General features: G+C 41.7%; 1 protein-coding gene across 13 annotated transcripts in view; it reads left to right on the plus strand.

Moving 5' to 3' along the window:
• The window catches only part of MYO9A (myosin IXA), a 483,806-nt gene extending 457,720 nt beyond the window's left edge, over window positions 1-26,086 (plus strand). For all 13 annotated transcript variants that reach the window (XM_059658301.1, XM_059658294.1, XM_059658330.1 and 10 more), the window contains 3 exons: window positions 18,391-18,593; window positions 20,812-20,954; window positions 21,461-26,086. In XM_059658301.1, the coding sequence (XP_059514284.1) occupies window positions 18,391-18,593; window positions 20,812-20,954; window positions 21,461-21,897 (783 nt within the window). In that variant the 3' untranslated portion in view covers window positions 21,898-26,086. The remainder of the gene's footprint in view (window positions 1-18,390; window positions 18,594-20,811; window positions 20,955-21,460) is intronic.
• The last annotated feature ends 633 nt before the right edge of the window (window positions 26,087-26,719 follow it).

Consider the following 26,719-nt stretch of genomic DNA (forward strand, 5'->3'; position numbering starts at 1 on the left):
CCAAGAAGGTGAGCAAACATATTAAGAACCGTATGCCATATATGCCAGGTCCCTTGAAACAGCAAGGATGGACCGGCTCCCGGCAGTTTCTATGTCATTTTATTTAGATAAGGGACTTAAGCATCCATTAATTTGGGGCAGGAGGTCCAGGATCCTGTCCCCCATGAATACTGAGGGACAACTGTGGCAAAGTTCTGGGGGAGTCAAAAGTTATATGAGGATTTTTTACTGTGTGGGTGGTTGACACCCCTAACCCCATGTTGTTCAAGAGTCAACTATTTCTATTTCTGCTACTATGTTGAAAGGGGTAATTAGGTTTATGGGACATAACCTTGACTAAGCTATTCTCAGACTAACTACAGAACATGATATGCTTACAATCCACCCAGTAATACCTTTTCTATAACAAATCTTTTTTTGTTACTTATTTATGCTATAATTCCAAGCATAAACGTTGATTTAGCACTATTTAAGCCAAGAAACTATGAAGAACATAATTGAAATAAAGTTTACTAATCTGTAAAACCCTCATAAAGTATCTTCTTGAAAGATGTTACACACAAAGGCTTCCATAGCCAAACAAAGTTGGGATATAATGTGTAACACTTTCAAGACTTCGACCATGGAGTCCTTTTTTTCATAATATATCTAGTTGAACAAGGGTTCTAAGAATAACATTTTTATTTTTTTAAAATAGTATCAGTTGCTATATTTATTTAGTGTGGAATTTTAAAATTGATTTAGGTTTTTTTCAGTATTTTCCTGCTGTGCTTGTAGTGATTGGCAGTATTTGTTAATTTTGTATATGCTAGGCTTTATTAAAGACACCTGCATATGTCTTGTTAGAAATTGGTATACCTGCATTTCTTTATTAATGTGGGTAAGTAGATATGTGGGGTTAAGCTTTGCAATTTACACCAAAAGAAGCAAGAAATGCCTCTCCAAAAGTTAAGTTTTAATAGTTTGAAAGCCAGCAATCAATTGAAAAGTTGCAGCTCTAAGGAGCTCCAAAGGAAAGTAAAGAGATATTCTAAGTGTGGACTTGGACTTACTTGACTCTAGCAAAGGGTCCCGCCATCCTCCTATATAATAAAAGGCCAATATGCAAAGTGTCCCTATGGGCGAGAGTTCAACCAACCGGGCGTTAGACGTGCGCTGACCGCCACGGGGCGGTGCAGAACATGACGGGCATCGACAACACAGTGCTGACAGCGGGTGTCAGTGGAGGCGCTGCTGGCCCCGATGGGCCCAGACAAGAGCAGGACTGCATCGGGATGGTGGAGCAGGTGAGCGGGCGGTACCAGGCCAAGGCGGGTGAAAAGGGAGGCCCTGGCTGACTGCGGCAGCAGGTAGCCAGGGGAAGGGAGGCCCTGGCAAGCAGCCACTAGGGACCCTACCCATGTATGAATTTCATGCTCTGGGCCTCTAGTCTATATATTTAAAAGCCTAAGCAACTGCTTGACCACTTGACTGGTAGCTCTAACGCACACTGACCACCAGGGGGCAGATGCTCAAGGCAGGAGCTGCCTCCTGGTGGTCAGTGCGCTCCCACAGTGGGAACACCGCTCAGCTCACCAATGGGTGCCAGATGCCGGGCTCATGGCTGGCAAGCGCAGCTGTGCTGGCACGAGCCTCCCCCGAGGACACTCTCCCTGCGTGCCCCTCCCCCATCTGGAGCAGCAGCGAGCCTACCAAGCAGTGGTGGCAGCAGGCACAGCGGGGCCAGGATGAGCGGGAGTGGCGTGGCAGTCAGCCTGGGCTCCTCCCGCCTGTGGCTTTGAGCACTGCTACATCCCTCAGGGGATGTTGGACTGCTGGTTTTGGCTGATCCCTGCAGGGCAGGCCGAGGGACCCCACCAATAAACGAATCCATGCACCAGGCCTTTAGTTTTTTTATATTAATGCATGGTGTTTAAGTCTGTTGGTCATATTCAGGTGTCTTGACATAATGAGAATTAGATTCAGAGAATGAGGGTTTTCTCAGAATATAGAGGCATTCTTACTGTTAGTGGTACTGATCAGCCGGTATTTTTAGCTGGTTTGGCTCAGTGGATAGAACGCCAGCCTGTGGACCATAGGGTCCCAGGTTCAATTCCAGTCAGGGGCATGTACCTTGGTTGCAGGCTCCTCCCTGGCCCAGGCCCTGGTCGAGGCTCGTGCAGTAGGCAACCAGTGAATGTGTTTCTCTCAAATCAATGTTTCTCTCTGTCTGTCTTTCTCTCTTCCACTCTCCCTAAAAATCAATGGGAAAACATCTTCTGGTGAGGATTGACAACAAAAAACAAACAAACAAAAGAGATATAATCTACACTAATAAAAGAGAAACATGGTAATTGGCGTACGACCGCTACCTTTTCATTGGCTAATCAGCGAGATATGCAAATTAACTGTCAGCCAAGATGGCGGCTGGCAACCAGGCAGCTTGAAACTAACATGAGGCTTGCTTGCCTCAGTGACGGAGGAAACCAACGTTCCCCGCCTGCGGCTACAGGCCTCTGAGCCTGCAGTTTCAAACATTGTAACAGATACTGCGGGACTTCAGCCAGCAGATTCGCAACATTGTATGCAAAGGCCAGAAACCTACTTTCAGCTGGAGGCCTAAGAGCTGGAGCCAAGCCTCAAGCTAAAACTGGCCCAGAATAAAAAAAAGAAAAAAGAAAAAAAGGAGCGGTTGGGAGCTTCAGTCACCCCCAGCCTGAAAACAGCCCTCAGCCCCTCACCCAGACTGGCCAGGCACCCCAGTGGGGACCCCTACCCTGAATGGTGTGTGATCAGCTGCAAACAGCCATCATCCCCTCACCCAGGCTGGCCAGGCACCCCAGTGGGGACCCCCACCCTGATCCAGGACACCCTTCAGGGCAAACCAGCCGGCCCCACCCATGCACCAGGCCTCTACCCTATATAGTAAAAGGATAATATGCCTCCCGGCACCGGGATCAGCGTGACAGGGGGCAGCGCCCAAACCCCCTGATCGCCCTGCGGCTGTGTGTGTGACAGGGGGCGGGGCCACAACCTCCCTATCCATCCTGCTCTGTTCGTGACAGGGGAAGGTGCCCCAACCCCCTGAGCAGCCCTGCTCTGTGCCTGATAGGGGGGAGCTCCCCAACCGCCCCCCCCCCACACGGGCCTTGCTCTGTGTGTGACGGGTAGAGCCATAACCTCCCCATCGGCCCTGCCCTGAGTGTGAGAGTGGCGGTGCCCCAACCCCCTGATCGGCCCTGCTTTATGGGTGATAGAGGGCGGTGCCCCAACTCCCCTATCGCCCCCACTCTGTGCGTGACAGGGGGCAGCGCCCCAACCCCCTGATTGGCCCTGCTCTGTGCATGACGGGGTGGCGCCGCAACCTCCCCATTGACCCTGCCTTGAGTGTGACAGGGGACGGAGCCCCAACCCCCCAATCGGCCCTACCCTGATCATGACTGAGGGTGGCATCACAACCTCCCAATCTCCCTGCTCTGTGCATGACGGGGCGGTGCCCCAACTCCCCAATCAACCCTGCTCTGAGCCCAACCAGGGGCTGCACCTAGGGATTGGGCCTGCTCTCTGCCACCCGGGAGCAGGCCTAAGCCAGCAGGTCGTTATCTCCCGAGGGGTCCCAGACTGCGAGAGGGCACAAGCCGGGCTGAGGGACCCCCCCTCCCCCCCAGTGCACAAATGTTTGTGCACCAGGCCTCTAATCCTATCTAATAATAGACAAACATGGTAATTGACCGTACCTTTGCTATGCCTCCCATAGGCTAATCAGCATGATATGCAAATTAACTGCCAACAAAGATGGCGTTAATTTGCATACGTAGGCTCCAACTGGTGGAGCGAAGCATGATGGCCCGGGGCTGGCAGAGCAGCGAGACCTCACGTCCCCTGGGGCTGGCGGAGCAGCAAGGCCTCATGGCCCCGGGGCCGGCAGAGCAGCGAAGCCTGACGTTTCTAGGGCCGGCTCCGGCCAGAACTCAGCCAGAGCGAAGGCCTGGGCCCAGGTGCCAGAGGCAAAACCGTGCCAGCAGCCAGGGGAAAGAAAGGAAGGCCTATTGCACGAATCTCTTCGTGCAGCAGGCCTCTAGTTGACATATAACATTCTATTAATTGTAGGTATACAACATGATTATTTGATATATGTATGCCGGGGTCCATCCCCAGCAGGTCCAGGGGTTCCCAAAGGCGTAGACGGAGTCGGCGAAGAAGGAATTACACGGAGACAGCGTTCAGTTGATCAGCAGCCTAGCCAGGATCTACAGCCAGGATCTACAGCCAAGTTATGGTCTCGATCTCCAGAGAGGTTCTGCTTCGGATCTCCAGCCAGGTTCTGTGGCCATGTTCCCTCGCTAGGTTCTCCAGCCAGGTTCTGTCCAGGTTCTCCAGCCAGGTTCAGTCACCAGGTTCTCGTCAGGTTCTCTTGCCAATTTCTGTAGTCAGGTTCAGTCCAGGATCTTTTGCCATGTTCTCTCCAGCGAAGTTCTTCTGTCTGTAGGTTCTGTGTAGGTTCTGTCTTCTTGGTTCTCTTCTCAGTTCTGTCTTGTTACATCTGTATTTATACCAGTTGATTCCAATCCTATCAATCTCTATTCCAAAGGTTAGGGTGTTTCTTATCTCCATTCCAGGGAGTAAAGATTATGTAGCTTAAGCATGATTGTTCGTAGTTAAAGTGATTAATTACCCGCCTGGCACTTAGTTAAGAGGTTTTATTCCCTCCCTAACTTCAGGGGAAAATCCCTACCTGGGGAAACAACCTTTCTCAGAGACCTTGGTTAAAACACATAGTGCCAAGAAGGTGAGCAAACATATTAAGAACAGTATGCCATATATGCCAGGTCCCTTGAAACAGCAAGGATGGACCGGCTCCCGGCATATGTATATATTGCAAAATGATTATCACAATAAATTTAGTTAACATCCATCACTTCACATAGTTAACAGTCTTTTTCCATGTGATGAGATCTGGTAGTGTTATCTTTGATAACACTAGTCAGAAGATTTCCTACTCTGTTTTTCCCTAACTCCCTTCCAGAGATCATTATGGTGAGCAAAAGGCATTACTTGAAGATGTGCATGCAGTGGTCATGCAAGAGCCAGTGCTGAAGAGGATTAGGCACAGGATCTCTTGGGGGTAATAGGCAAAAGAAGAACAATATTTAGGTTCTTTTTTGTAAAAGAAGCACCTCTTTCAAAGCCTTGTAATCTTCTCTCAGGTGGGGACAAACAGGAAGAGAAATTATACAGGGAATTCTTATAGAAAAGAGAGGAAGAACTACAGTAATATATGTCAAAGAAACTTGACTTTTTCAGGAGGCCTGCTAATTAGGTTTGGGAGAATAAAAAGCAGAAGGTAGAAAGAGACAATAATATAAGGATTAGTGTGGTGTTGAGATGATAGGATTATATGTGAGAGAAGAGAAAGTGAAGAGTTCACAAATGGTAGAGTGATCCAAAGGGGTTATGTGTTTAGAGTACACAAAGTACACAGTACTAGACAAAAATAAATTATGTTGGCTTCCTATGTGGTTTTTGCTGCTAGAAAGAGATAACCCCAACCCTGCAGCTGAGATGTCCCTCCTCACCCTTGGGCCTGGCCTATGTGAGTTGGCCCAGCCCTCTCTCAACCCTGCCCTTCCTACCAGTCTGGAGGTGGTTTGTGCCTTGTTTAAAAAGTCTCCTCTTCAGTTAGTCTTCAGTTGGTAATTCAGGGTGAATGTTCCCAAATTTAGTTTTATTTCCAGTTTGATTCTGGGAGGCGGTGCAAGAAAAATCCCACCGATTCCACTGCAATACTAGCTCTTTTTTACATAATAACATACTTACTGCTTTTAAGGAAACTTTTATAATTTCTCATAGAACTTGAAAATGAAAGATAAACTATTTTATATTTAGCAATTACTGAACTTATTTCTTTTAAAATTAGCCATTTGATAAATCTTATACTTCTACATAAAAGATAGATTTAGATACTTGTTTCATGTTCAATTTAGAAAATTTTTAACAGTAGGGTAAAGTGTAAAAGGCAAGAAGAAAATCACCAGTGTCTATTAATATTTTTGAATATTTATGTTTTCCTTATGTATGCTTAATTGAATTTATGACAGTACTATGGTATTCCTAGCTTTATATTTTTAGGAAGATTTTTGTAGAGATAAAACCTGAACTCAATTTAGTATCATAAATCCATTTAATATTTTTAAACTTTTACAGTTTTACTAAGTAAAAATGAGACAATTTTAAATACATGTTTCTTTAGAAGTACTTCTCTCTGTCTTTTTTTCCCTTTTCATTCTCTTCTATAGATGAGACCTGTTCCTTTAACTTCATTTATTCAGTTTCATTTATTCTCTTTCTTTTTCTTTCAACAAAAAAGGCCATGTTTCAGGCATTGTGCTAGGTGTGCTGGAGGTTTAGAAACGACAAGATCTTTGCCTTAGATAAATTAACAATCTAGTAAACAAAAATGTAAATCATGGTAGTTCGGTTTATTAAGTCTCATCTGTTCGAGGCGATAGCTGGGTGACTAGTACTACTTGAGAAAATTGAATAAACTTCAATGGCTACAATAGAAGATTTCTTGGTAGGAATGAAGGAAGGGAAGATTGATAGTAAGGTTTTAGGTCCTTAAATTTCAGGACCAGAAGTTTGGATTTCATCCTTTTAGGCCTTGAGAGGCCATCAAAGTTTTTAAACCAGGAAATAGTACCACCAAACTTTTCCCCATCACCAAAGTCTTCCAGACCTTTAGGGAAAAACAATGGGTTTACTCAAGTGGTAGCTTCTAGAATGTGACTATTAGGTATGCATGGGATAGCCTAAAGTCATCAAGTATATTCACAATAATCTTCCCTAACAAACACCCAAAAAATTAATTGGCTTGATATAATAATTATGTATTTATCATTTATCTCTGTGAAGTGGCTAGGGCTCAGCTGATTTGGAGTAAGTTTCAGGTTGAGTCCAGCTTTGTTCTGTACATCTCTCATTCTTCTTGAACTAGTGAACTATCTGGGATATATTTTTCTAATGGAAATTAATTCTATTACAGAAGGTTAGAGAAGTGAAACCAGTAATTTAATTTATCATAGTCTTTGATAATGTCTCACAGAGCAAGGAAGATAGCTCAGGAACATATGTTTCTTTACAAAGAAAGCAGAGAGTTTTCCCCTCATACATTCCCCAAAACAACTTAGTTATTTATTCCACCTGCTTAGCATCTGCTCTTGATCCAAAGCTGTGTTTCCTTCTTCCCTGTAGAATGTTGGCCTTGTAGATGAAAAAACCCTTGCTTCTTTTATTAAAAGGGGTCAGCTCGTAGCTCTTTGAAAGATGCCATTAAGAGATTCAGACTCATACCTGTTAAAATGGACTTACAGAGCTGTGTGGTATCTCGAGTGAGGGAAGTGGCCCATATAGTTTTGATCTGGTCATTCACATAAATTTGTTTGCTCTTTGGGCCTACACCTCCAAATCAACAAGTTTTAGTTTCTTATAAGTTAGTTGCAATATAGACTGTAACATTAAAATCTGTTGGTTGCCCTAGCTGGTTTGGCTCTGGATAGAGCATTGGCCTGCAGACTGAAGGTGAAGGGTCCCAGGTTCGATTCCAGTCAAGGGCACGTACCATGGTTGCAGGTTCTATACCCCACCCTCCCTCCAACCCCCCAACCCCCTGAGCAGGAGGCAACCAATTGATGTGTCTCTATCACTTCAATGTTTCTCTCCCCCCACCCCCCCACCCCCACCCCCGCCTTCCACTCTCTCTAAGAATCAATGGAAAAACATCCTGGGGTGAAGATTAACAACAGCAACTATATATATATATATATATATATGAGCCAGGGGCCATCGCAACCAAATGGACGACCGAACAGGCTGTGGGACGACCAGGCCGGCAGGGGGGTTAGTGAGGGTCGACCAAATGACTAAACAGCAGGCTGCGTGGGGCGATCAGGCCAGCAGCAGGGTTAGTGAGGGACAACCAAACAACTGAACAAGCAGGCTGTGTGGGGCAACCAAGCGGGCAGAGGGGGGCAGTGAGGGGTGACCAGGCCAGCAGGGAGGGCAGTTGGGGGCAACCAGGCCAGCAGGGGGTGCAATTGGGGGCGACCAGGCTGGCAGAGGGTGACCAGGCTGGCAGAGGGGCGACCAGGCTGGCAGAGGGGTGCAGTGAGGGGCGACCAGGCTGGCAGGGGGGGCAATTGGGGGTGACCAGGCTGGTGAGGGAGGCAGTTGGGGGCGACCAGGCCTGCAGGGGGGCAGTAAGGGGTGACTAGGCTGGCAAGGGGGCAGTTAGGGGCGACCAGGCTGGTAGGCAAAGGCAGTTAGGGGTGATCAGGCTGGCAGGGGGGCCAGTAGGGGTGGTCAGGCAGGCAGGCAGATGAGCAGTTAGGAGCCAGCGGCCCTGGATTGTGAGAGGGATGTCCGACTGCCAGTTTAGGCCTGATCCTAAGGCAGTCGGACATCCCCCGAGGGGTCCTGGATTGGAGAGGGTGCAGGCTGGGCTGAGGAGGACCCCCCCCCCCATGCACAAATTTCATGCACCTGTCCTCTGGTAAAAAAAATAATCTATTGGTTATTTCACATTTTGAAGCGATTTTTTAACAACTCATATATGGCTTCGTAATGTCATAAGTGAATCATTCAGAAAATATTGGTTCACTGAGTTATGCAGATCTTTCAAATGTTTCATTATACAATATCAAACAAAAATAACATTTGTTAATATTACCACCAATCTCTTCAGAAAATCTTTAGTACTAGGCAGCTGTCAAACTCACTTTAATATTTGTTTGAAAGCTTGAAATGTTGTCATTGACAAAAAATATGGTCATACATTTATTTTATTCGAAATGATGGGCTCCCTTCTTAAATTTTTAAAGACAGTGTCTGCTGTATGCAGTAGTCATACTTTGTCGATTATTTTAGCACATTGCAGATGGATCACGAGAATTCTTCATATTACACAGTGTTTTACAAAGTATCATACTTAAAAAGATATTAGCTTGTAAGAACATGTAATAACTTCAAAATACAATGGGTATTTAATTTTAAAGCGTGCCTTTAACATTTATATAAAACTTTTTTTGTACTCGTTCAATAGAAACTTATCTGACCACTCGGTAAAGCTAGCAATAAAACTACTGGTCTGCAATGTGTTAAGTAGCATTTCATGAATAAAGCTCTTAATTCAGCTTGCATTTCAAATGTACACATATTTTTTTCTTAAGATAGCTAGTCAGTATGTAGCAAAGGTTCGTTGTGTATAAAACTTTTAATTTTATCACACAGAAAATTAAAAATAGTGAACTCAAAGGTTAAGAATAAAATTAATTTATACTGCTTAATGGAAGACATGAAATGAAATTGACTTTTTTTTTAAAACTATGCATGGTAGCACAGAATATGATTACTAGTATAGTTTGGTACACTGCTTTCATTTATGCAAAGATGCCAACAGCTTGTACAGTTAGTGCAATTGTCAAGTGGAAGGACAACTAGCATCTTAGTATCATTATAAAAATAATTTGAGCCCTGGTCAGTGTGGTTCAATGGTTGGAGCATCAGGCCATGGACCGAAGGGTTGTAGGTTCAATTCCTGGTTGAGGGCATGTACCTGGGTTGCAGGTTAGATCCCAGCCTGGCCCTGATTGGGATGCTTACCAGAGGCAGCCAGTCGATGTATCTTTCACATCAATGTTTCTCTCTCTCTCTCTCCGATTCCCTCCCACTGTCTCTAAATATCACTGGGGAAATATATCCTCAGGTGACGTTTAAAAAAAAAATCATAATAATTTTGACATCTCCATGGGCTTGTAGACACCACCTAATTCCTTCAGGGATCCATGGACTACACTTTGAGAACCACTACTCTACAATACATACAACGCTCCTGGCTTACAGAATTACACAGAAATATTTGGTGAGGATAATTCATGTGTAAGAATAAATGCACAAAAAATGACTAAAATGTTTAAAGTGCTTACTAATCTTCATCTGGTGAATCATAACTACAAGCATTGGGATATTTGAACAAGCCTGGTTACCTAATTATAACACTATGCAAAACAGCCAATTTTCTAGACCTCTCCTTATCAGGAAAGTAAACTCCTCAGGAAGTGGTCCCATAATTCAATTATTTGCTTCCTATTTTTGTGACTTAACAGAAGACACTCAAACAGTGATAGTCTATCTTGGTCCAAAGTGCTGTTTGGGGGTATGGTTTCTTCATTAGGATTCTGAGATTTGTGCTTTAGCTAGTTATATACAGTCCTATCTAGATAGTGCATATTTTTTCCTTCTTATATATCCAACCCATGGACAAACTCCAGTCCTATATAATAAAAGCCTAATATGCTAAGTGTCCAACCGTTCGTTTGACTGTTGGACCAGTCACTATGACATGCACTGACCACCAAGGGGCAGACGCTCCGACAAGTAGGTTAGCTTGCTGCTGGGGTCCGGCTGATTGGTACTGGGCGAGATGGGCCGAACACGCCCTGGAGCCCTCCTGCGGTCCCTCCCCGGCCCCAATCATGCACTGGTGGGTTCCCTGGCCTGGCCTGTGCCCTCTCACAATCCAGGACCCCTCCAGGGATTTCAGAGAGCTGGTTTCAGCCCAATCCCCGCAGGCCAGGCCGAGGAACCTGACCGGTGCACGAATCTGTGCACCGGGCCTCTAGTTATACATATTTTTCTTGGATCTTCATGATTCCCTAGTAGTGTAAGAGATGTCTTTCCCTACATAGTCATCAAGTTGTTTTTGTTTGTATGTTTTTAAATATATTTTAATTGAATTTTAGATAGGAAGGTAGAGGGAGAGAGAGATAGGACCATCGATCCACTGCCTTCTGTAAGCCCCCCCACCAAGGATTGAGCCCACAAGTTGGGCATGAGCCCTGACTGGGAATGGAACCAGCGACCTCTTGGTGCATGGGTCGACGCTCAACCACTGAGCCACAACAGCTGGGCAGTCATCAAGTTTCTTTAAGGGTTGTGCGACCCACTCCCTAGTTACCACCACAAGTATCTCTAACTTCATCTATCTTTAACTCTTTGGGCTTATTTTAACTCATAGCATTGAATATTTTTGTGTCCCCTCCACCATACCTTGCCATTCCTTCCTGCATTCTTTCTCCATCATGGGCCTTATAAGGGCATTTTTCTGAGAAATCAAAACTCTCCTCATAGGCTTTATACATTTTAACACTTTGGTGTACCTTCTACTTGTTTATATTATTACCTCTTTAAACCTTATGAGAAAATGGAAATGCTGGGCTCAACTGAGGATTACCTCAAAGAGGTATTTTCACTTAGATCCTTCATATTACAGCATTTGGTTCCCAATATTTTTGTTATAGTAGGAAAGCTTAATACAGATTGGTCTCACAGAATAATAGGAAAGTCTATTATGGACTGTTCTTACAGAATTCTGACCCAAATTACATAATTAAGGATCTCTGTTACATTGTTCTGGCTGGTGTGTCTCAGTTGGAGCATCATCCAGTGCACCAAAAAGGTTGCGGATTTGATTCTCAGTCAGGGCACTAGTTTCTCTCACATTGATGTTATTTCTCTTACCCCCCGCTCCCCTTTCTTTCTAAAAATTAAAGAAAGATATCCTTGAGTGAGGATTAAAAAGACCTATGGTTTACAAGTTTATGTCCACTTTTTAACACAATATTAACATTTTCTCATATTTCTAAAGCCCTATGTAATCAACTTCAAAAGTTATTTTCCTTGACCTTGTAAGAGAACTCTGGGCTGTAGAGGTTTCAGGTTTTCCTTCATCTTTATTTAATGCTGTCTTAAAAGAGCTAGACCTGTAGAACTTGTTTGATTTTCTTTAGCTCTGTTAAGTAATCCTTAGCTAACCCATGGTAAAGTACTTGGGCAGCTAGGAAGGTGATGGTATGGACACTGAACAAAGGCAACTTTAAATATATATATAATTTTTTTTTCCAGAGAGGAAGGGAGAGATAGAAACATTAATGATAACAGAGAGATCATTGATTGGCTGCCTCCTGCAATCTCCCCCCCCCCCCCCCCACAACTGGGGCTTGATCCCGGGCATGTACTCTGACCTGTAATCGATCAACGCTCCCGGTTCATAGATCAACGCTCAATCACTGAGCTACACTGGCCAGGCAAAGGCATCAGTGCCTTCTTCTAAGGCATTTTTTGTTGAATTTGCAGACTGATCTTGTGTTTTGAGCAACTTTTTCTTAATATTTTCTTTACTTCTTGCTCTCAGAACTAAAAGTGGAATAATAACTTTGTAATCCTCTTGATTTTCATCCCATTGCATATTTTAGAACACATAAGTTTAATTAGCCTGAATACCCTTAGAACTTGCCCTGCACTTCCACCTCACCTCAACACCAGGGCTAGATCAATAGTTTCTGTTTCTGATACAGCATGTCTTCCTTCTTTCTCCCCCAAACTGAGAAATATGTCAGTTTATTGTCTCATGCTATTCAAAAGATAATGGCATATTTGCATAAAAAGCTAACATTGAAAAGCTTTAAAATACCACTTTTGTTGTGAAATACAACACATATAGAGAAGCACAGAAATATACATAAACTTCTTAACCTCTCTATATAAAAGCATAAGCAACCGTTTCGGCAGAACGACCGGAACGACCAGTCGCTCTGATGCACATTGACTACCAGGGGCAGATGCTCGATGCAGGAGCTGCCCCCTGGTGGTCAGTGCACTCCCACAGGGGGAGTGCCGCTCAGCACTGCTACATCCCCCGAGGGGTCCTCGACTGTGAGAGGGATGTCCGACTGCCGGCTTAGGCCCGATCCAGTGTTGTTCTCTGTAGAAGGCAGTCAGTCTGAACAACTCAGTGACTCAGAGAAGCGCAGGGAACTCAGGGTGAGCTTGCCTCTATGCTTGACTCACCCACTCAATGGTGTCCACAGGACAGACGGTGTTGGCCCAGCCCGTGCACATGCAGCAGTTGCTGAAGCTCAAGCCGCAAGCCGTGCAGCAGCAGAAGGCCATCCAGCCACAAGCCAGCAGTCAGACATCCCCCAAGAGGTCCCAGACTGCAAGAGAGCACAGGCCGGGCTGAGGGACACCCCCCCCACCACCACCACTGCACTAATTTCGTGCACCAGGCCTCTAGTGAATTATAACATGAACATCCACGTACCACTCACAATCAAGAAATAGAACATTGCCAGCACTCCCAAAAGCACCTCTTTTTCTTTCCAATCACAATCCTTTTTCTCCCTCAGAGGTGAGCAGTAACTTGAGTTTTATGTTACTTGCTCTATTTTCTTTGTTGTTTTCCCACTAAAGGATGTATTCCTGAGCACTATAGTTTTGTTGTGTTTGTTTTCAGCTCTATATAAATGGAATCATATTATTCTGTATCTGACTTATTACAGTCTTATTATGTATAAGACTTACCATGTTGTGTTTTTTTTTACCGTTATTTTTTTTCTTTTCTTTTTTTTATTATTAGTTAAGGTATTACAAATGTGTCCTCATCCCCCCCATTAACCCCAACCTCCCCTCCCCCCCGCCCCGCACACTCATGCTCCCATCCCCCTGTTGTCCATGTCCATTGGTTTGGCTTATGTACATGTATACAAGTCCTTCGGTTGATCTCTTCCCCTTACCCCCGCCCTCCCCTACTTTCCTTCTGGGGATTGATAGCCTGATTGCTGTTTCTCAGTCTTTGGGTCTGTCCCTTTTCATCAGTCTATGTTGTTCTCTATAATCCACAAATGAGTGCGATCATGTGGTATTTATCTTTCTCTGACTGGCTAATTTCACTTAGCATAATGCTCTCCAGTTCCATCCATGCTGTTGCAAAAGGCAAGAGTTCCTTTTTTTTTTTTTACCGCAGCATAGTATTCCATTGTGTAGATGTACCACAGTTTTCTAATCCACTCATCTGCTGATGGGCACTTAGGCTGTTTCCAAATCTTAGCTATGGTGAATTGTGCTGCTATGAACATAGGGGTGCATATATCCTTTCTGATTGGCGTTTCTGGTTTCTTGGGATATATTCCTAGTAGTGGGATCACTGGGTCAAATGGGAGTTCCATTTTTAGTTTTTTGAGGTAGCTCCATACTGTTCTCCACAGTGGCTGCACCAGTCTGCATTCCCACCAGCAGTGCAGAAGGGTTCCTTTTTCTCCACATCCTCTCCAACACTTGTTGTTTGTGGATTTGTTGATGATAGCCATTCTGACAGGTGTGAGATGATAACGCATTGTCGTTTTGATTTGCATCTCTCATATAATTAGTGACTTTGAGCATGTTTTCATATGTCTTTCGGCCTTCTGTATGTCCTCTTTCAAAAAGTGTCTATCTAGGTCCGTTGCCCATTTTTTTATTGGATTGTTTATCTTCCTTTTGTTAAGTTTCATGAGATCCCTGTAAATGTTGGAAATTAAACCCTTATCGGTGGTATCATTGGCAAATATGTTCTCCCATGTAGTGGGTCTTCTTGTTGTTTTGTTGATGGTTTCCTTTGCTGTGCAAAAGCTTTTTATTTTGATGTAGTCCCATTTGTTTATTTTCTCTTTAGTTTCCATTGCCCTAGGAGCATTATCAGAGAAGAAATTCCTTCGGCATATGTTTGCGATTCCACTGCCTGTGGATTCCTCTAGTATTTTTATGGTTTCCCGTCTTACGTTTAAGTCTTTTATCCATTTTGAGTTTAACCATGTTGTGTTTAGTTGTAATTCATTTTTGTTACTGTATAGTATTCCAGGATATATGTATACCACCATTTAACCATTTTCATGTTGGTAGACATTGGCTTGTGTTTTGGGAGTTATGAATATTCTGATACATGTATTTTTTATGGACACATGCATGTATTTTTGTTGGGGAAATATAGGAGTGGAATTACTGGGTCATGGTACATATATATCATCAACTTTGGTGCATAAAGTTGTGCTACAGTAGTAGTGTATGAAAGTTACCAGTTGTTCCACTTCCTTGTCAATTTCTTTGAGTATTTTTGTCAATATTTTACTTTAAATTTATTTATTTTTATTTATTTATTTTTTTAATATATTTTTATTAATTTTTTACAGAGAGGAAGGGAGAGAGATAGAGAGTTAGAAACATCGATGAGAGAGAAACATCAATCAGCTGCCTCCTGCACACCTCCCACTGGGGATGTGCCCGCAACCAAAGCACATGCCCTTGACCGGAATCGAACCCGGGACCCCTCAGTCCACAGGCCGACGCTCTATCCACTGAGCCAAACCGGTCCTGGCTTAAATTTATTTTTTTAAGTTTATTCCTTAAGTTGAACAACCTTTACACACAAAATAGATGGTTTAAGATTTTTTAAGTGGAAAGAATTTTAGGACTTAAGAGGTTTTATGAGTCTTGCTAATGTTTTAAGACCTGTGATGGCTGCGGCCAGATAGAAAAGTACTTTAAATTTCTGAAGCCATTTCTTCAGAAATGGATATTTGCAAATTTGGAAATAATGTTATATCTTCTTCATAATTTGAATTTTTGTCATTGTGAAATATCCCTCTTCATCACAGGTAACACTTCGTACCTTAAAGTTTACTTTGTCTAGAATTAAAATAGCGACACTAGTTTCCTTTTGATTAGACATGGTATGCCTTTTATTTCCATCCTTTTATTCTCTGCCTTTCTGAATTCTTATGTTTTATATGTGTCCCTTGTAGACTTCATATAGTTTGATTTTTTTTTAAAATACAGTCTGATAATCATCCAATTTTTAACTAGAGCATTTAATCAATTTACATTTAATGTAATCACTGATGTATTTGGATATAAATCTATTATTTTATGATGTGCTTTTACTTTACCTGACACATGTTCCTTTTCTTTCTTGCCTTTTTGTTCCTTTTTGCCTTTTTCTTTTGACTATTCTTTATTATTCCACTTTTTTCTTTTGTTAGTTTAAAAGATTTTACACTCTTTTACGCTTCTTTTAGTCATTAAACTAAAGGTTACAATAAAAATCCATTACCTACCAAAGTCTATTCATTGGTACTTTTATCTTTTTCCAAGATAATGCAAGAACTTTAATATGCTTTAGTTATGATATAGTTGCTTGTTTGTATTTTAAATTATGTGTATATTTTTAATCCAATGTAGTATTATTATGTTTTATGCAGTCACTTTTCATTTAGATTCACTCACATATTTACTATTTTCATTGTTCTTCATTCTCCCTCACTAACATTTCTTCTTGTGTCATTTTCTATCTCTTCTTTAGTGCGGGTCCGCTGGTGACAGATTCTCTTAGACTGACTAAAAATGTCTTCATTGCAATTGAATTCTTGAAAGTTGTTTTGCTATGTATAGAATTCTAGATTGGCAGTTACTTTTATTTCATCACTTTGAAAATATCTATTTTCTGCTTCCATTGTTTCTATTGAAAAGTTGCTTCTTTATTGCAGCTACATTTTTTTTTCTTATGGCTTTTAAGATTTTCTCTTGCCTTTGATTTTTAGCAATTGTGTCTGGGTATGGACTTTTTAAGTGTATCTTTCTTATAGGTTGAAGGCTTTCTTTAGTCAGTAGGGTGACATCTTTAATTGGTCTTGAAAATGCTCTGCCATTCTCTCTTTAATATTTCTTCTACAGAATCGCTCTTCTCTCTTGAGATTGAGATATATATATATATATATATATATATATATATATATATATATATATATATATATAGTAGGTCTTTTTATTGTGTCCTGTTGTTTACCTTCTTTCTTGAATTTTTCCTGAAAGTTTTTTGTTTTGTTTGGTTTTTTTCTGCTTGATTCTTTATATTTTGTTCTGATCTAACTTCTGGACCATTAATTCAACAATGTATTTCTATCTCCTTCAGCATGGTTATTTTAAGTTTGTCTTATAGTACAATGTCTGGAATCATTGAGGGTTTCTGTTTTCTGTTATTTTTACTGGTTTTCATTTACATTGTCTTGTTTCCTTTTGTTCTTGGTTACCTTTGATTGTGTGTCAAACACAGTATTTAAAAAATTATTTCTAAAAATATTTTGAGGCCTGAGATGATGTTTCTTTCCTCTAAATAGTATTTTTACTTTTTCTGCCAGGTGCCAGGGCACTAAAAATCTGGCTTACTTTAATTCAATTTCAGGATTACAATTTTCTGGACTATTCAACTGACTTGAAGATAGGCTGCAGTATCTGCAAGGACTATTATGATTTCAGTTTACCCTGAGGTCTAGGATATAAATCTTGGGGATCCCAGTGTCAGGCATAGAGCCCACACCCTTGTGTGGTTCTGGACTCCCACTTTTATTCTCTATCCCATGGGTTGGCAGACTCTTTCTGAAAAGGACAAGAGAGTAAATATTTTAGGCTTTGTAGACCTTACAGTTTTAGTTGCAACAATTAATGCTGCCATTGTTCTGCAGAAGAGCCATAGATAATGTGTGAATTAATGAGCATGAATGTATTCCAATAAAACTTTTTTTACAAAATCAGGCACAAGGCCAGATTTGGCCCATGAGCTGTAGTTTGCTGACCCCTGATATAGTCTGTCAGAAGCTCTGTTCAGATCTCAGCCACCTTTTCTTAAAATTAGATTAGCCCGAAGTGCTGGGCTAGCCTTTCCTTGGCCTATCTTGTTAGCTCTCTGGTGCCTTTAAGAATATGTTGGGTTTTTTGTGTTTTTGGTCCAGTTGTTCTCGGCACTCCTGCTGAGATAATCTGAAATATCTAACCTGCCATGATCAGAAGCTAAAGTTATATATAAAGTAACCAATTTAAAAGTAATAAGAATTTTTCCCCCCTCTGATCTCAAGAAAGAAATTTCTTGAGTTTTTCTCAGAGAATCTCTCTCACCAGCACCCTGTGATATAGAAATGATTTTTCTTTTTTAATGAAACTGAGTTTTGGGACATGTTTTTATAGTCTTCCTTGAGAGATTGTGCATTCCACAGTTAAAGGTGAAGAGCATTGTTATCCATCAGAACTTTATGGGATGATGGAAATGTTCTATATCTGCACTGTTCAATATGGTAGCTTTTAACCACCTGTGACTATTGAGAACTTGAAATGTTGCTAGTGAAAATGCAGAAATAAATTTTTACTTACTTAATTTTAATTGATTTACATTTAAATAGCCATGTATGGATATTTAGTTTGGAGTGGATGCAGCCTATATTTACAAGAAGAATCACATCCCAGTACACAATGTGTTCTTATACTCCCACGTGCTGAAGTATTCATTTCCCAGTGCTCTTGAAAGAAATATTTAATCTAAATGTATTTGATGGATGGTATCTCACTAAGTATCTTGGGCCTTACAGAATTTTTTCTAACATTTATTCCTAACATTCACCTGGTATGATGGAAGTACTCTTGTTATCCTAAATGGGTCATGTAAAACTGATGTAGGCACTCAATTTACTTTACAACATATATTTTTCTTTGTAGGGAAAGGGGTGTCTTCGTCGAGGAAACTATGCAAGTCCATCCTCTCCTGTTGTAGTTCGGTTGCCCTCTATGTCTGATGTCCCAGAAGAGACCTTGACTAGTGAGGCAGCCATGGAGATGGACATCACAGAACAGCAGCAAGCAGCTATGCAGCAGGAGGAGAGAGTGCTGACTGAACAGATTGAGAACCTACAGAAAGAGAAGTGAGTTTCCAGGAGGAAAGAGAATGACCAGTTTATTTGTTTTCATTTCCTTCCTTCTGTCCTTTATATTTCCTTATTTATTAAGTATCTCCTACGAGTCAAGCACTGTATCATCAGGTGATAGAGAGGATGTGGAGATGACAAAGATATGTTGCCTGAAGGAAGCTCCGTGAGCATGGAGACTTGAAGCTGCTACAGTGATGATTCTAGACAGGCTGACTGGGACAGGGTGTGTCAAGGAATCTTAGCCGAGATTCTAACAGGTCAGAGACCAGCTTCGGTGAACAGATTTATCTTGAAAAGGGGGAAATAAAGATTCCCAGGCTAAGACAAAATCCCTTCTCAGAATAGGCATTATTCAGAACTCCATGAAGGAAGGATATTGTCTAATGATCAATATAGCCATGGGGCCAGCAACTAGATGGTCAGAGTAGGGCAGCAACACTAATGGGTGCTGGAATATTGGGTAGAAAAATTGGTTGTAATTTAGGGGAGGGACAAATAAGTAGCTTTGTAACCTTTGCTGTCACTGGAGCAAAGATGGTAACAATACATCTTGGGGATAATATGAACATCCCATGGTTCTCCCTGAAGGCACCATATACTGATCTTGACTGATGATGCTTACTCTTAAGTTTTAAGGGGATTTTTGTTCCTGAGTTCCAGAATCCCAGGTCTGAGAGCTTGATTCATGTGGGGATATGAGTCTGTTAAAGTACTTTTTGCTTGCCAGGCTTGAGTCTAGAATTTAGGCAAGCTAAAAAACCAGCTGGAGCTCAGCTTGGCAGAACATGATAAAGCAAAAGTGGGGTACATTGTCTGGGCTATTTGATACAAGAATGATCTAAAAAGAGGACCTAACTCAGCTCTGATGAAAATGGTATTGGAGGTATTGAAGGATGAATAGGAATTTGTAGGAAGGGGAAAATCTTTCTAGCGAAAGGAAAAAGTATGAGCATTGTCTCAGAGGTGTGAATACACATGGCTTATGACAGTGGTAATTGCAGCAATGAGATTATCTTTGAAATGACTGTCTAAGCTAGGTAGTGGAAGTGAAGCTTAAGGGCTTTGAAAGGGACAAGATGAAAAAAGAAGTAAGAATTGGAATGACAAGGAGTTTGTGGGCAAGTAGAGTATGCGTTAGATTCAGAGCTGGTATAATTCCAGATCTTCCCATTGGAGAAAGTTGCCTATATAAAGTGGAGGGAAGGCTGTTAGAAGTTGCAGACATAAAGGAACTTTGGTGGTAGGGTATTAAAGTGAGCGGTTTTAAAGATATTGATTAAAGTAGATTAGAGTGATATCAGGCAGTAGTTAGAAAAGCAAGATTAGGAGCCATGTACCAAAGACTTCAGGGACTGAGGGGGCATGACTGAGATAGGTAGGTGATTGATGAAGAGGAGAAGAAAATAAGTGGAGATGGCTTAAGCTTCAAGGACAGAAAATATCAAGTCAGTGTTTTACTTCATCCAGAGGTTTCTCTGTAGTCAAGGTAGAGAATATAGTAAAGTTTCATGGAAAATAGTTGAAGAGCTGGAAGGAATCTTAGAGATTATCTAGTTTAACCTCTTTGTTTTGTGGATGAGGAAACAGGACCAGAGAGGAGAAAGTTCCTTCCTTTGGCATTATAAATGAGTTTAGAGTGAATGTGAAAAATAAATAAATATATATATATATATATATATATATATATATATATATATATATATATATATATATATATTTCAGAGAGGAAGGGAGAGGGAGAGAGAGATAGAAATATCAATGATGAGAGATAATCATTGATTGGCTGCCTCCTGCACACCCCCAACTGGGGATCAAGCCCGCAACCCGGGCATGTGCCCTTGACCGGGATTGAACCTGGGACCCTTCAGTCCACAGCCCCACGCTCTATCCACTGAGCCAAACTAGGTAGGGCTAGAGTAAATTTAGAACACTAATCTGATTATTAGATCTTACAGCTTCGGCATCTTTCCCTACCTCACCATTGGCCCTTTTATGGGTCCAGCCTTTGCTGCATTTTGTCTTTTAGTACATAGTGTTAGCCTTCACCATTACTATGGCTTTCAGAGCCTTATCACCACCCTGATTGGGAACAGTAAGAAATGTAACTGGTTTTGCTACTTAAATTCCTGACTTTTATGGAAGGTCTTTTCTCCTGTTGACTTCCTTCCACTTCTTATTAAATACTAATGGATTTCTTGATTGTATCTTACAGGGAGGAGCTAACATTTGAGATGCTTATACTGGAACCCCGTGCCTCTGATGATGAAACCCTTGAGTCTGAGGCCTCCATTGGGACCGCGGATAGCTCAGAAAACTTAAATATTGAGTCTGAAGGTGCCATCTCTGAGAAATCGGGTAAATGAACACATTAGTGCAAAGGAGGATTAAGGATTCCCAAGTTAAGACAGAGTCTTAAGGAGTTGGAAAATAATGATCTTGGTGAAGCTTTTATATAAATTATTCATTAGATGAAGCCTTCAATGTAATGTAGCTTTTGGTAATTTAATGTTTTCTCTAGTATTTACTTTGCCAAAGAGAAAAGCCAATAATCACAACAATGTTGTCCTACTGACCCATGATCCATTTTCTAAGAGTGGGTAGTTTAAAATGACAGTGACAATTGTAGGCATCTCCTAATGGCATAGTCAAATCCCAGACTTCATTGCGGTTGATTCTGAAATGATGTGTGTAGAAATGGAGGGTGAGCTCTTTTTGAGTTATGTGTGTGCACAAAGTAGTTTAGCCTGGACCCTCCAAATCTAGCTCACCTCATTTCACATGTGAATAGTCATGCCTGTTCATTATATAATGATATGCTTTCGAGGGAACTGTCACTTACAGCTTTGGTCTCTTTGGATTAGAGAGAAGCTTGGCTCTTAGCTCCCTGAGGGCAGCTGGCAAGTCTGCACCTTCTAGCAAGTTGAGAAAGCAGCTAAAAAAGCAGCACGACTCTTTGGATTCAGTGGACTCTTCAGTCTCTTCTCATGGGACCAGAAAACGATTTCAGATTTATTCCAAATCTCCATTCTACCGAGCTGGCTCAGCTGGTGAGGCCCTGGAAATGGAGGGACCATTGGGCCTAACCAAATCCCTAGAAGACAGACCTCAGTTCATCAGCAGAGGAACCTTCAACCCTGAAAAGGGCAAACAAAAATTAAAGAATGTGAAAAACTCACCTCAGAAAACCAAAGAGACCCCAGAGGGGACCGTGGGGTCTGGCCACAGGAAAACTGTGGACCCAGACTGCAGCTCCACCCAACAGCCAGCTCTCTTTGGAAATAATGAGTTTATGGTCTGAACTAGCAGATGTATATTCCTTCATAGCTGCAGAGTAGTAAACACATCTCATTTTTAGGCCTCTTCTCATTGCCTCGTCCACAATAGTCCGTTCTAAGTGAGGTCCAGCCTCTTGCCCAAGCATACAACCAAGACCTGGTATGCTAAATTCCTGGGCCTCCTGTGGAAGTGGAAAGGCCTCTTTGAAGCCTGCCGGGATAGTGCCAGCTGTGCCTTGGCTGCAGTATTTGACCAGAGATTTCACTAACAAAGCCACCGAGCTAGGACTTGGGGATTTGGGTCAGTCGTGGAGGTCTTTGTAGTTGCCTCTCTTCCATCCTCTTTCCAGAAGTGGGTGTGGAACTGGTGAGCACATTGTGGGCCTGAGGGGCGCGTTGATTTCTGGCCTTGGAAGAAAACATGTAAATCTTTCTTAACCATGTAAGCAAAAGCCTTTCAGTTTATTTTGGGATAGTTAGGAGCTGGGATAGAATATACTTTTCCCCCCCAAGGATTTATAAAAAAAGGCTAAGCTATTTTAAGATTTTTTTGAAAAACACTTCATGTTATATTCTGGGGAAAGTAAAAAGGCAATTGTTTCCATTAAGCCATCAGAGCATGTCTCAGACCTCTGGTTACACAAAGAAGAAGAGAGTAGAAGTTTTGTTTTTTGATGATGTTTGATGTAATAATAATCAATGCTGGTTTAACTTCTAGTTAGTTCCTGCCAAATATATTGCATGGGCTGAAGTTTCAGTAGCCATACTGTTCTCATATTCTCTGGTCCTAGGATCAGTTTCCTCTAATTTTCTTAAATGACCCAGAGATATGGTGAACACTAAACATGAGGGTTTCACCCTAATCCATCCACGCTTTTCTCTTTGTGTATTGAACTGAAGATCACATATTCATCTGCTGGTAGATTTCAACCTAGAACTCAAAGACAAATGACCATTTAATCAATTCTCTCAAAACATTCAAAACACAATACTACATGAATAAGTGTTACAGAAAGCTGCCAAAAAATAAGAGAGAACTTTTTCAGATGATTCATTTAACTTATTTTTTCCTCAGACCATCAGTATTAAATAGACTTTTTTAAAAATCAAGGACTACTTGAAGCTACTTTTGTTAATATTCTGGTTACTGAAGTTTACTGTAAATATAAATGTATAGTATGCATATTTCTTTTTCACCTTATGCTTCCCTCCTCCCATGGAATTTCTTCCTAAGATTAGGGATCATTGGACAGGGAGGTGAGAGCCACACATCCCTGGGTTGAGGGACAAGTCACAAGTCAAACCATCTTCACCACTAGGTGTCTCCATACACCTGAGTTATAATAGCATTTTAAGCTTCTTAGCATCAGTAGGATTCAAAATCTATTTCTGCTATTTATATAATATATGAGAAATGAAAGATGCTCCTCTTTCTTGAGATAAATATGTGAAAATGTTTATTTTTAAAGTTACTAAATGGATCTTGTCTAACTACCACATGCACTGTTACTTAAATTTTGGTTATTCTTCCTTTTAATGCTTCTTGAATTTGAAGTTACAGAACTATTAAGACATGTTAAGGCAGTCTTTCCTGTTACATGACACTGAACCTCATGCCACTGCCAAAGTGGTGGTTGTCGAACTCCAGAGATGAGGCTTGGAACATCATTCTGAGTGGCAGCTAAAGGCAGCAGGAGTCTTCTCTATCTCTGGTTTGGGTTCCAAAATGAGCTAGGAAAAGGGATCTTTATAAATCCCCAGAATGATGATGGTTAGTGAATAAATGTTCCATTTTATATACCCCGCAAACATCTGCCACCTTGTCCAGGCTGTCCTGAGGAGTCATAAATAAAGCCTTTAAAAATCTGAATTTCGGAAAGTTTCCCAGAGGAAAACCTAATTCATCCCCAGCATGGCTGTGTGAAAGTGGGATTGCTGCAGCCTTGGCGCCGCTGCCAGACTGCAGGTCTGTGTCAGTGTTCTTGGGAGAGTAGCATTCTGCTGGGCATGACTGCTGCTCTTCGCTTGCCAGGCATTGGTCAATACCATACAAAAGGAGAGAGTACCCTTATTGCACAGTTTCCTTTGGTCCAGAGGAATGGCCTGCAGAACACATCTTGGCATGTTCTAAATTTTTGTGGATTTTTATTGTTTTTGCAAAATAAGTTTTGGCAATTAAAAAACAACTCATATAGGACGTTTTATAGGAACTTGACAATGGATGTTAAGAGACTTTATAATTTTTCTCAGGGACTTGAAACCTGAATTTGGATAAAGTTAAATAAAAAATACTGCTTTTCAGTTGCTAGATTTGTGGATTTCTAGTCATTTAACAAGCTGCCAGAATGGAGGGTGGTAGGGAGGAGAGAGCCACACAATTGCAAAAATGCAGAGCAAGTGTGGGACCCTCCCTTTGAAGGAAGGAAAGCTGCTCTTCTCATGGGATAATAGGTGTTGTGGGCCTGATACAGAGATGATGCCATAACTCTCAAAAACTGTCAGAACCAAGTGTTCTGTCTCCCTCCATTTGATCTTAATTGGTTCTCTCCCTGGTTATGTCACCACAAAGTGATGCTGTATGCATTGCAACCACTTATGATTAAGATATTTAACCTTAACATGTGTCACATCTGTATTTCCTATTGCTTTGCATGTTTACTTTGATCTCAGATGCCTCAAAGAAAATGCCTGCATGGCAGCAGCAGGATGGCCCCATACTTGGAGCCCATACTCCAAATTGAAGAGCATTCTGTTCTCTCACACATTCCTGGCCCCAAACAAAGCCTGGATTTCAATTTTCCCCAGTGAAACCAACACATCCCTTATCATGAAAAATGTGATAGCATCAAAAAGTCTAATTTGGATCACATTGGGTGCCACAAAGCGAAGCAAATGATTCTAACAGCAAATACAGGAAAGGTTCAGGGAGGTGGTATGCTTAGTTTGTAATGCACTTTGTGCTTCCTGCCATTTTAATTGTTTTCCCACTCTGGGCTTCTGAAAACACTAGGGGAGGTACGCCTTCCCTGTAGGAGCCTTGCAGAGGCAAGGGACCCAGGTCAGGGAAGGTGATACCAGAGCCCTGCCTTCTCATTCCTCAGAAACCAGCTGCAGCCCTCCACTCACCTCTGCTGGGAGGTTAGAAGAGGCTTCCCTGTTCTAGCATGAGGGGGTTTTTTCACTGTCAGAGACAAAGGATCCCAGAAACCTGCTGCAGGCCCCCTTCAGTGCCTGTGGGCCTTGGTGTTTTTAAAATTGTAACTAATGACTGTGTACATTTCACAAGCACTTTGGTAAACCAGAGAGAAGAAAGTATTCTCAGGATGTGTTCAAAGCTAAGAGTTTTAATTTTAAAGAGAAACACAGTCCAAACAGCTTTCCTCATCCTCCTCTCCTTTTTTTTCCCCTTGATGGGGAGCTGGATATGGGACATGCATCATTCTGTGTTGAAAAATGCATCTGTCACCCATAATTTTGTGATAACTTCTCAGCCCTGTTCCCCAACACCATGCTAGCCTTGGTTGTAAAATTCCTCGGTATTTGTGGGAGTCCTTTGTCTTTTCTAAGCCCCTAAAATACTTTTAACCACTTTTTTTCCGGAACCATTCCCACGTTTGATTTGGTGTTCAACAGTAAAAGCAAAATGATGAGTGTGGACATGGACCTATTAGGTTTTGTTGGTCTCTTGGTTGAAACTTAAAAAAAAACAAAACAAAAAAAAAAACACCTCACCAAGGGGCCTATCACCTTGCTATCCGTCCATACTTAGTACCTATTTATCAGTCTTCTTAGGTCATATAAAAGTTGCACCTTTTGAACCATGTAATTGTATTTAACTAGGGGAAAGGTGTATACTACAGATTAGTATTATATTATTTTAATGGGTTTAAATAATTTATAAGTATGCTGAGTGTAAATTTTTAAAAGACTATGTATTGTAAAAGGACATATCCTGTGAAATATATTTTACTGTTAAACAGAATAATTCTCTAAGAAGAATGATTTATCTCACCCATGGAACTGATTACATTCCTAATACCATCACCAGGCGCTTTGTAATTTCCCTTTGCTTTTGTGGAGTGTGGGGGAGCAAGGTATCATCTGTATAGAGCCCAGTTTGTGTCACTCAAGATATGCGCTGTATGGCTACACAAAAGCAGCTTGATGAACAAATCACTCCAATGGCTCATTAAAGAACAAAAGCTTCCAGAAGCAGCAATACGTGTGGTTTGTTTTCTGACCATCCTGGCTCCCACCCAACTCGCTCCATCTTGATCCCAGGGAACAACAATGATTTTTGTTAAAGTGATTTTTCTCTTTTTCAAGGAAAGGACTGAGCCCGCAATTGACAAAGTGCTGAAGTAGTAGTTATTGGAACTCAACTGAATTCAAGTAAAGGTGAGGTGCAAGCTGTTAGTTTTTGCAATAGGTGCTAGCTATTAAGATCTCATTGACTCAGGTTAGCGCTAGCTGGGTAGAGCAGGTAGTGAGTCTACATTTAGGATCCTCACCAAAAAGGCCATGAAGAAGTAGCAATATCTGCTAATAGAGGGCCCAATGCTAGTTTGTCATGTTTGTTCTACCACTATGTTGCATGACTGGGAAAGTCATTTGTCCTTCCTGGACGTTAGTTTTCCTATCTTGCCCAGGTTTCATGCTCTGGATAACTCCTCAGGTCTCAGTGTAAAGCACAAACTCTACCAGGAAATTTCTTCTTCCCCCTTAAACTAGGTTAGATGTCTTGTGTTCTCAACAGCTCCCAGTATTCATAGCATCAAAAACTTAAGAGGTAAGCTTCTCAAGGCAGAAGCATGACTCACTGTCTTGTTGACTCAGAGTCCCAGC

The sequence above is a fragment of the Myotis daubentonii genome, chromosome 1, assembly GCF_963259705.1.
Source record: "Myotis daubentonii chromosome 1, mMyoDau2.1, whole genome shotgun sequence".
Taxonomy (NCBI): domain Eukaryota; kingdom Metazoa; phylum Chordata; class Mammalia; order Chiroptera; family Vespertilionidae; genus Myotis; species Myotis daubentonii.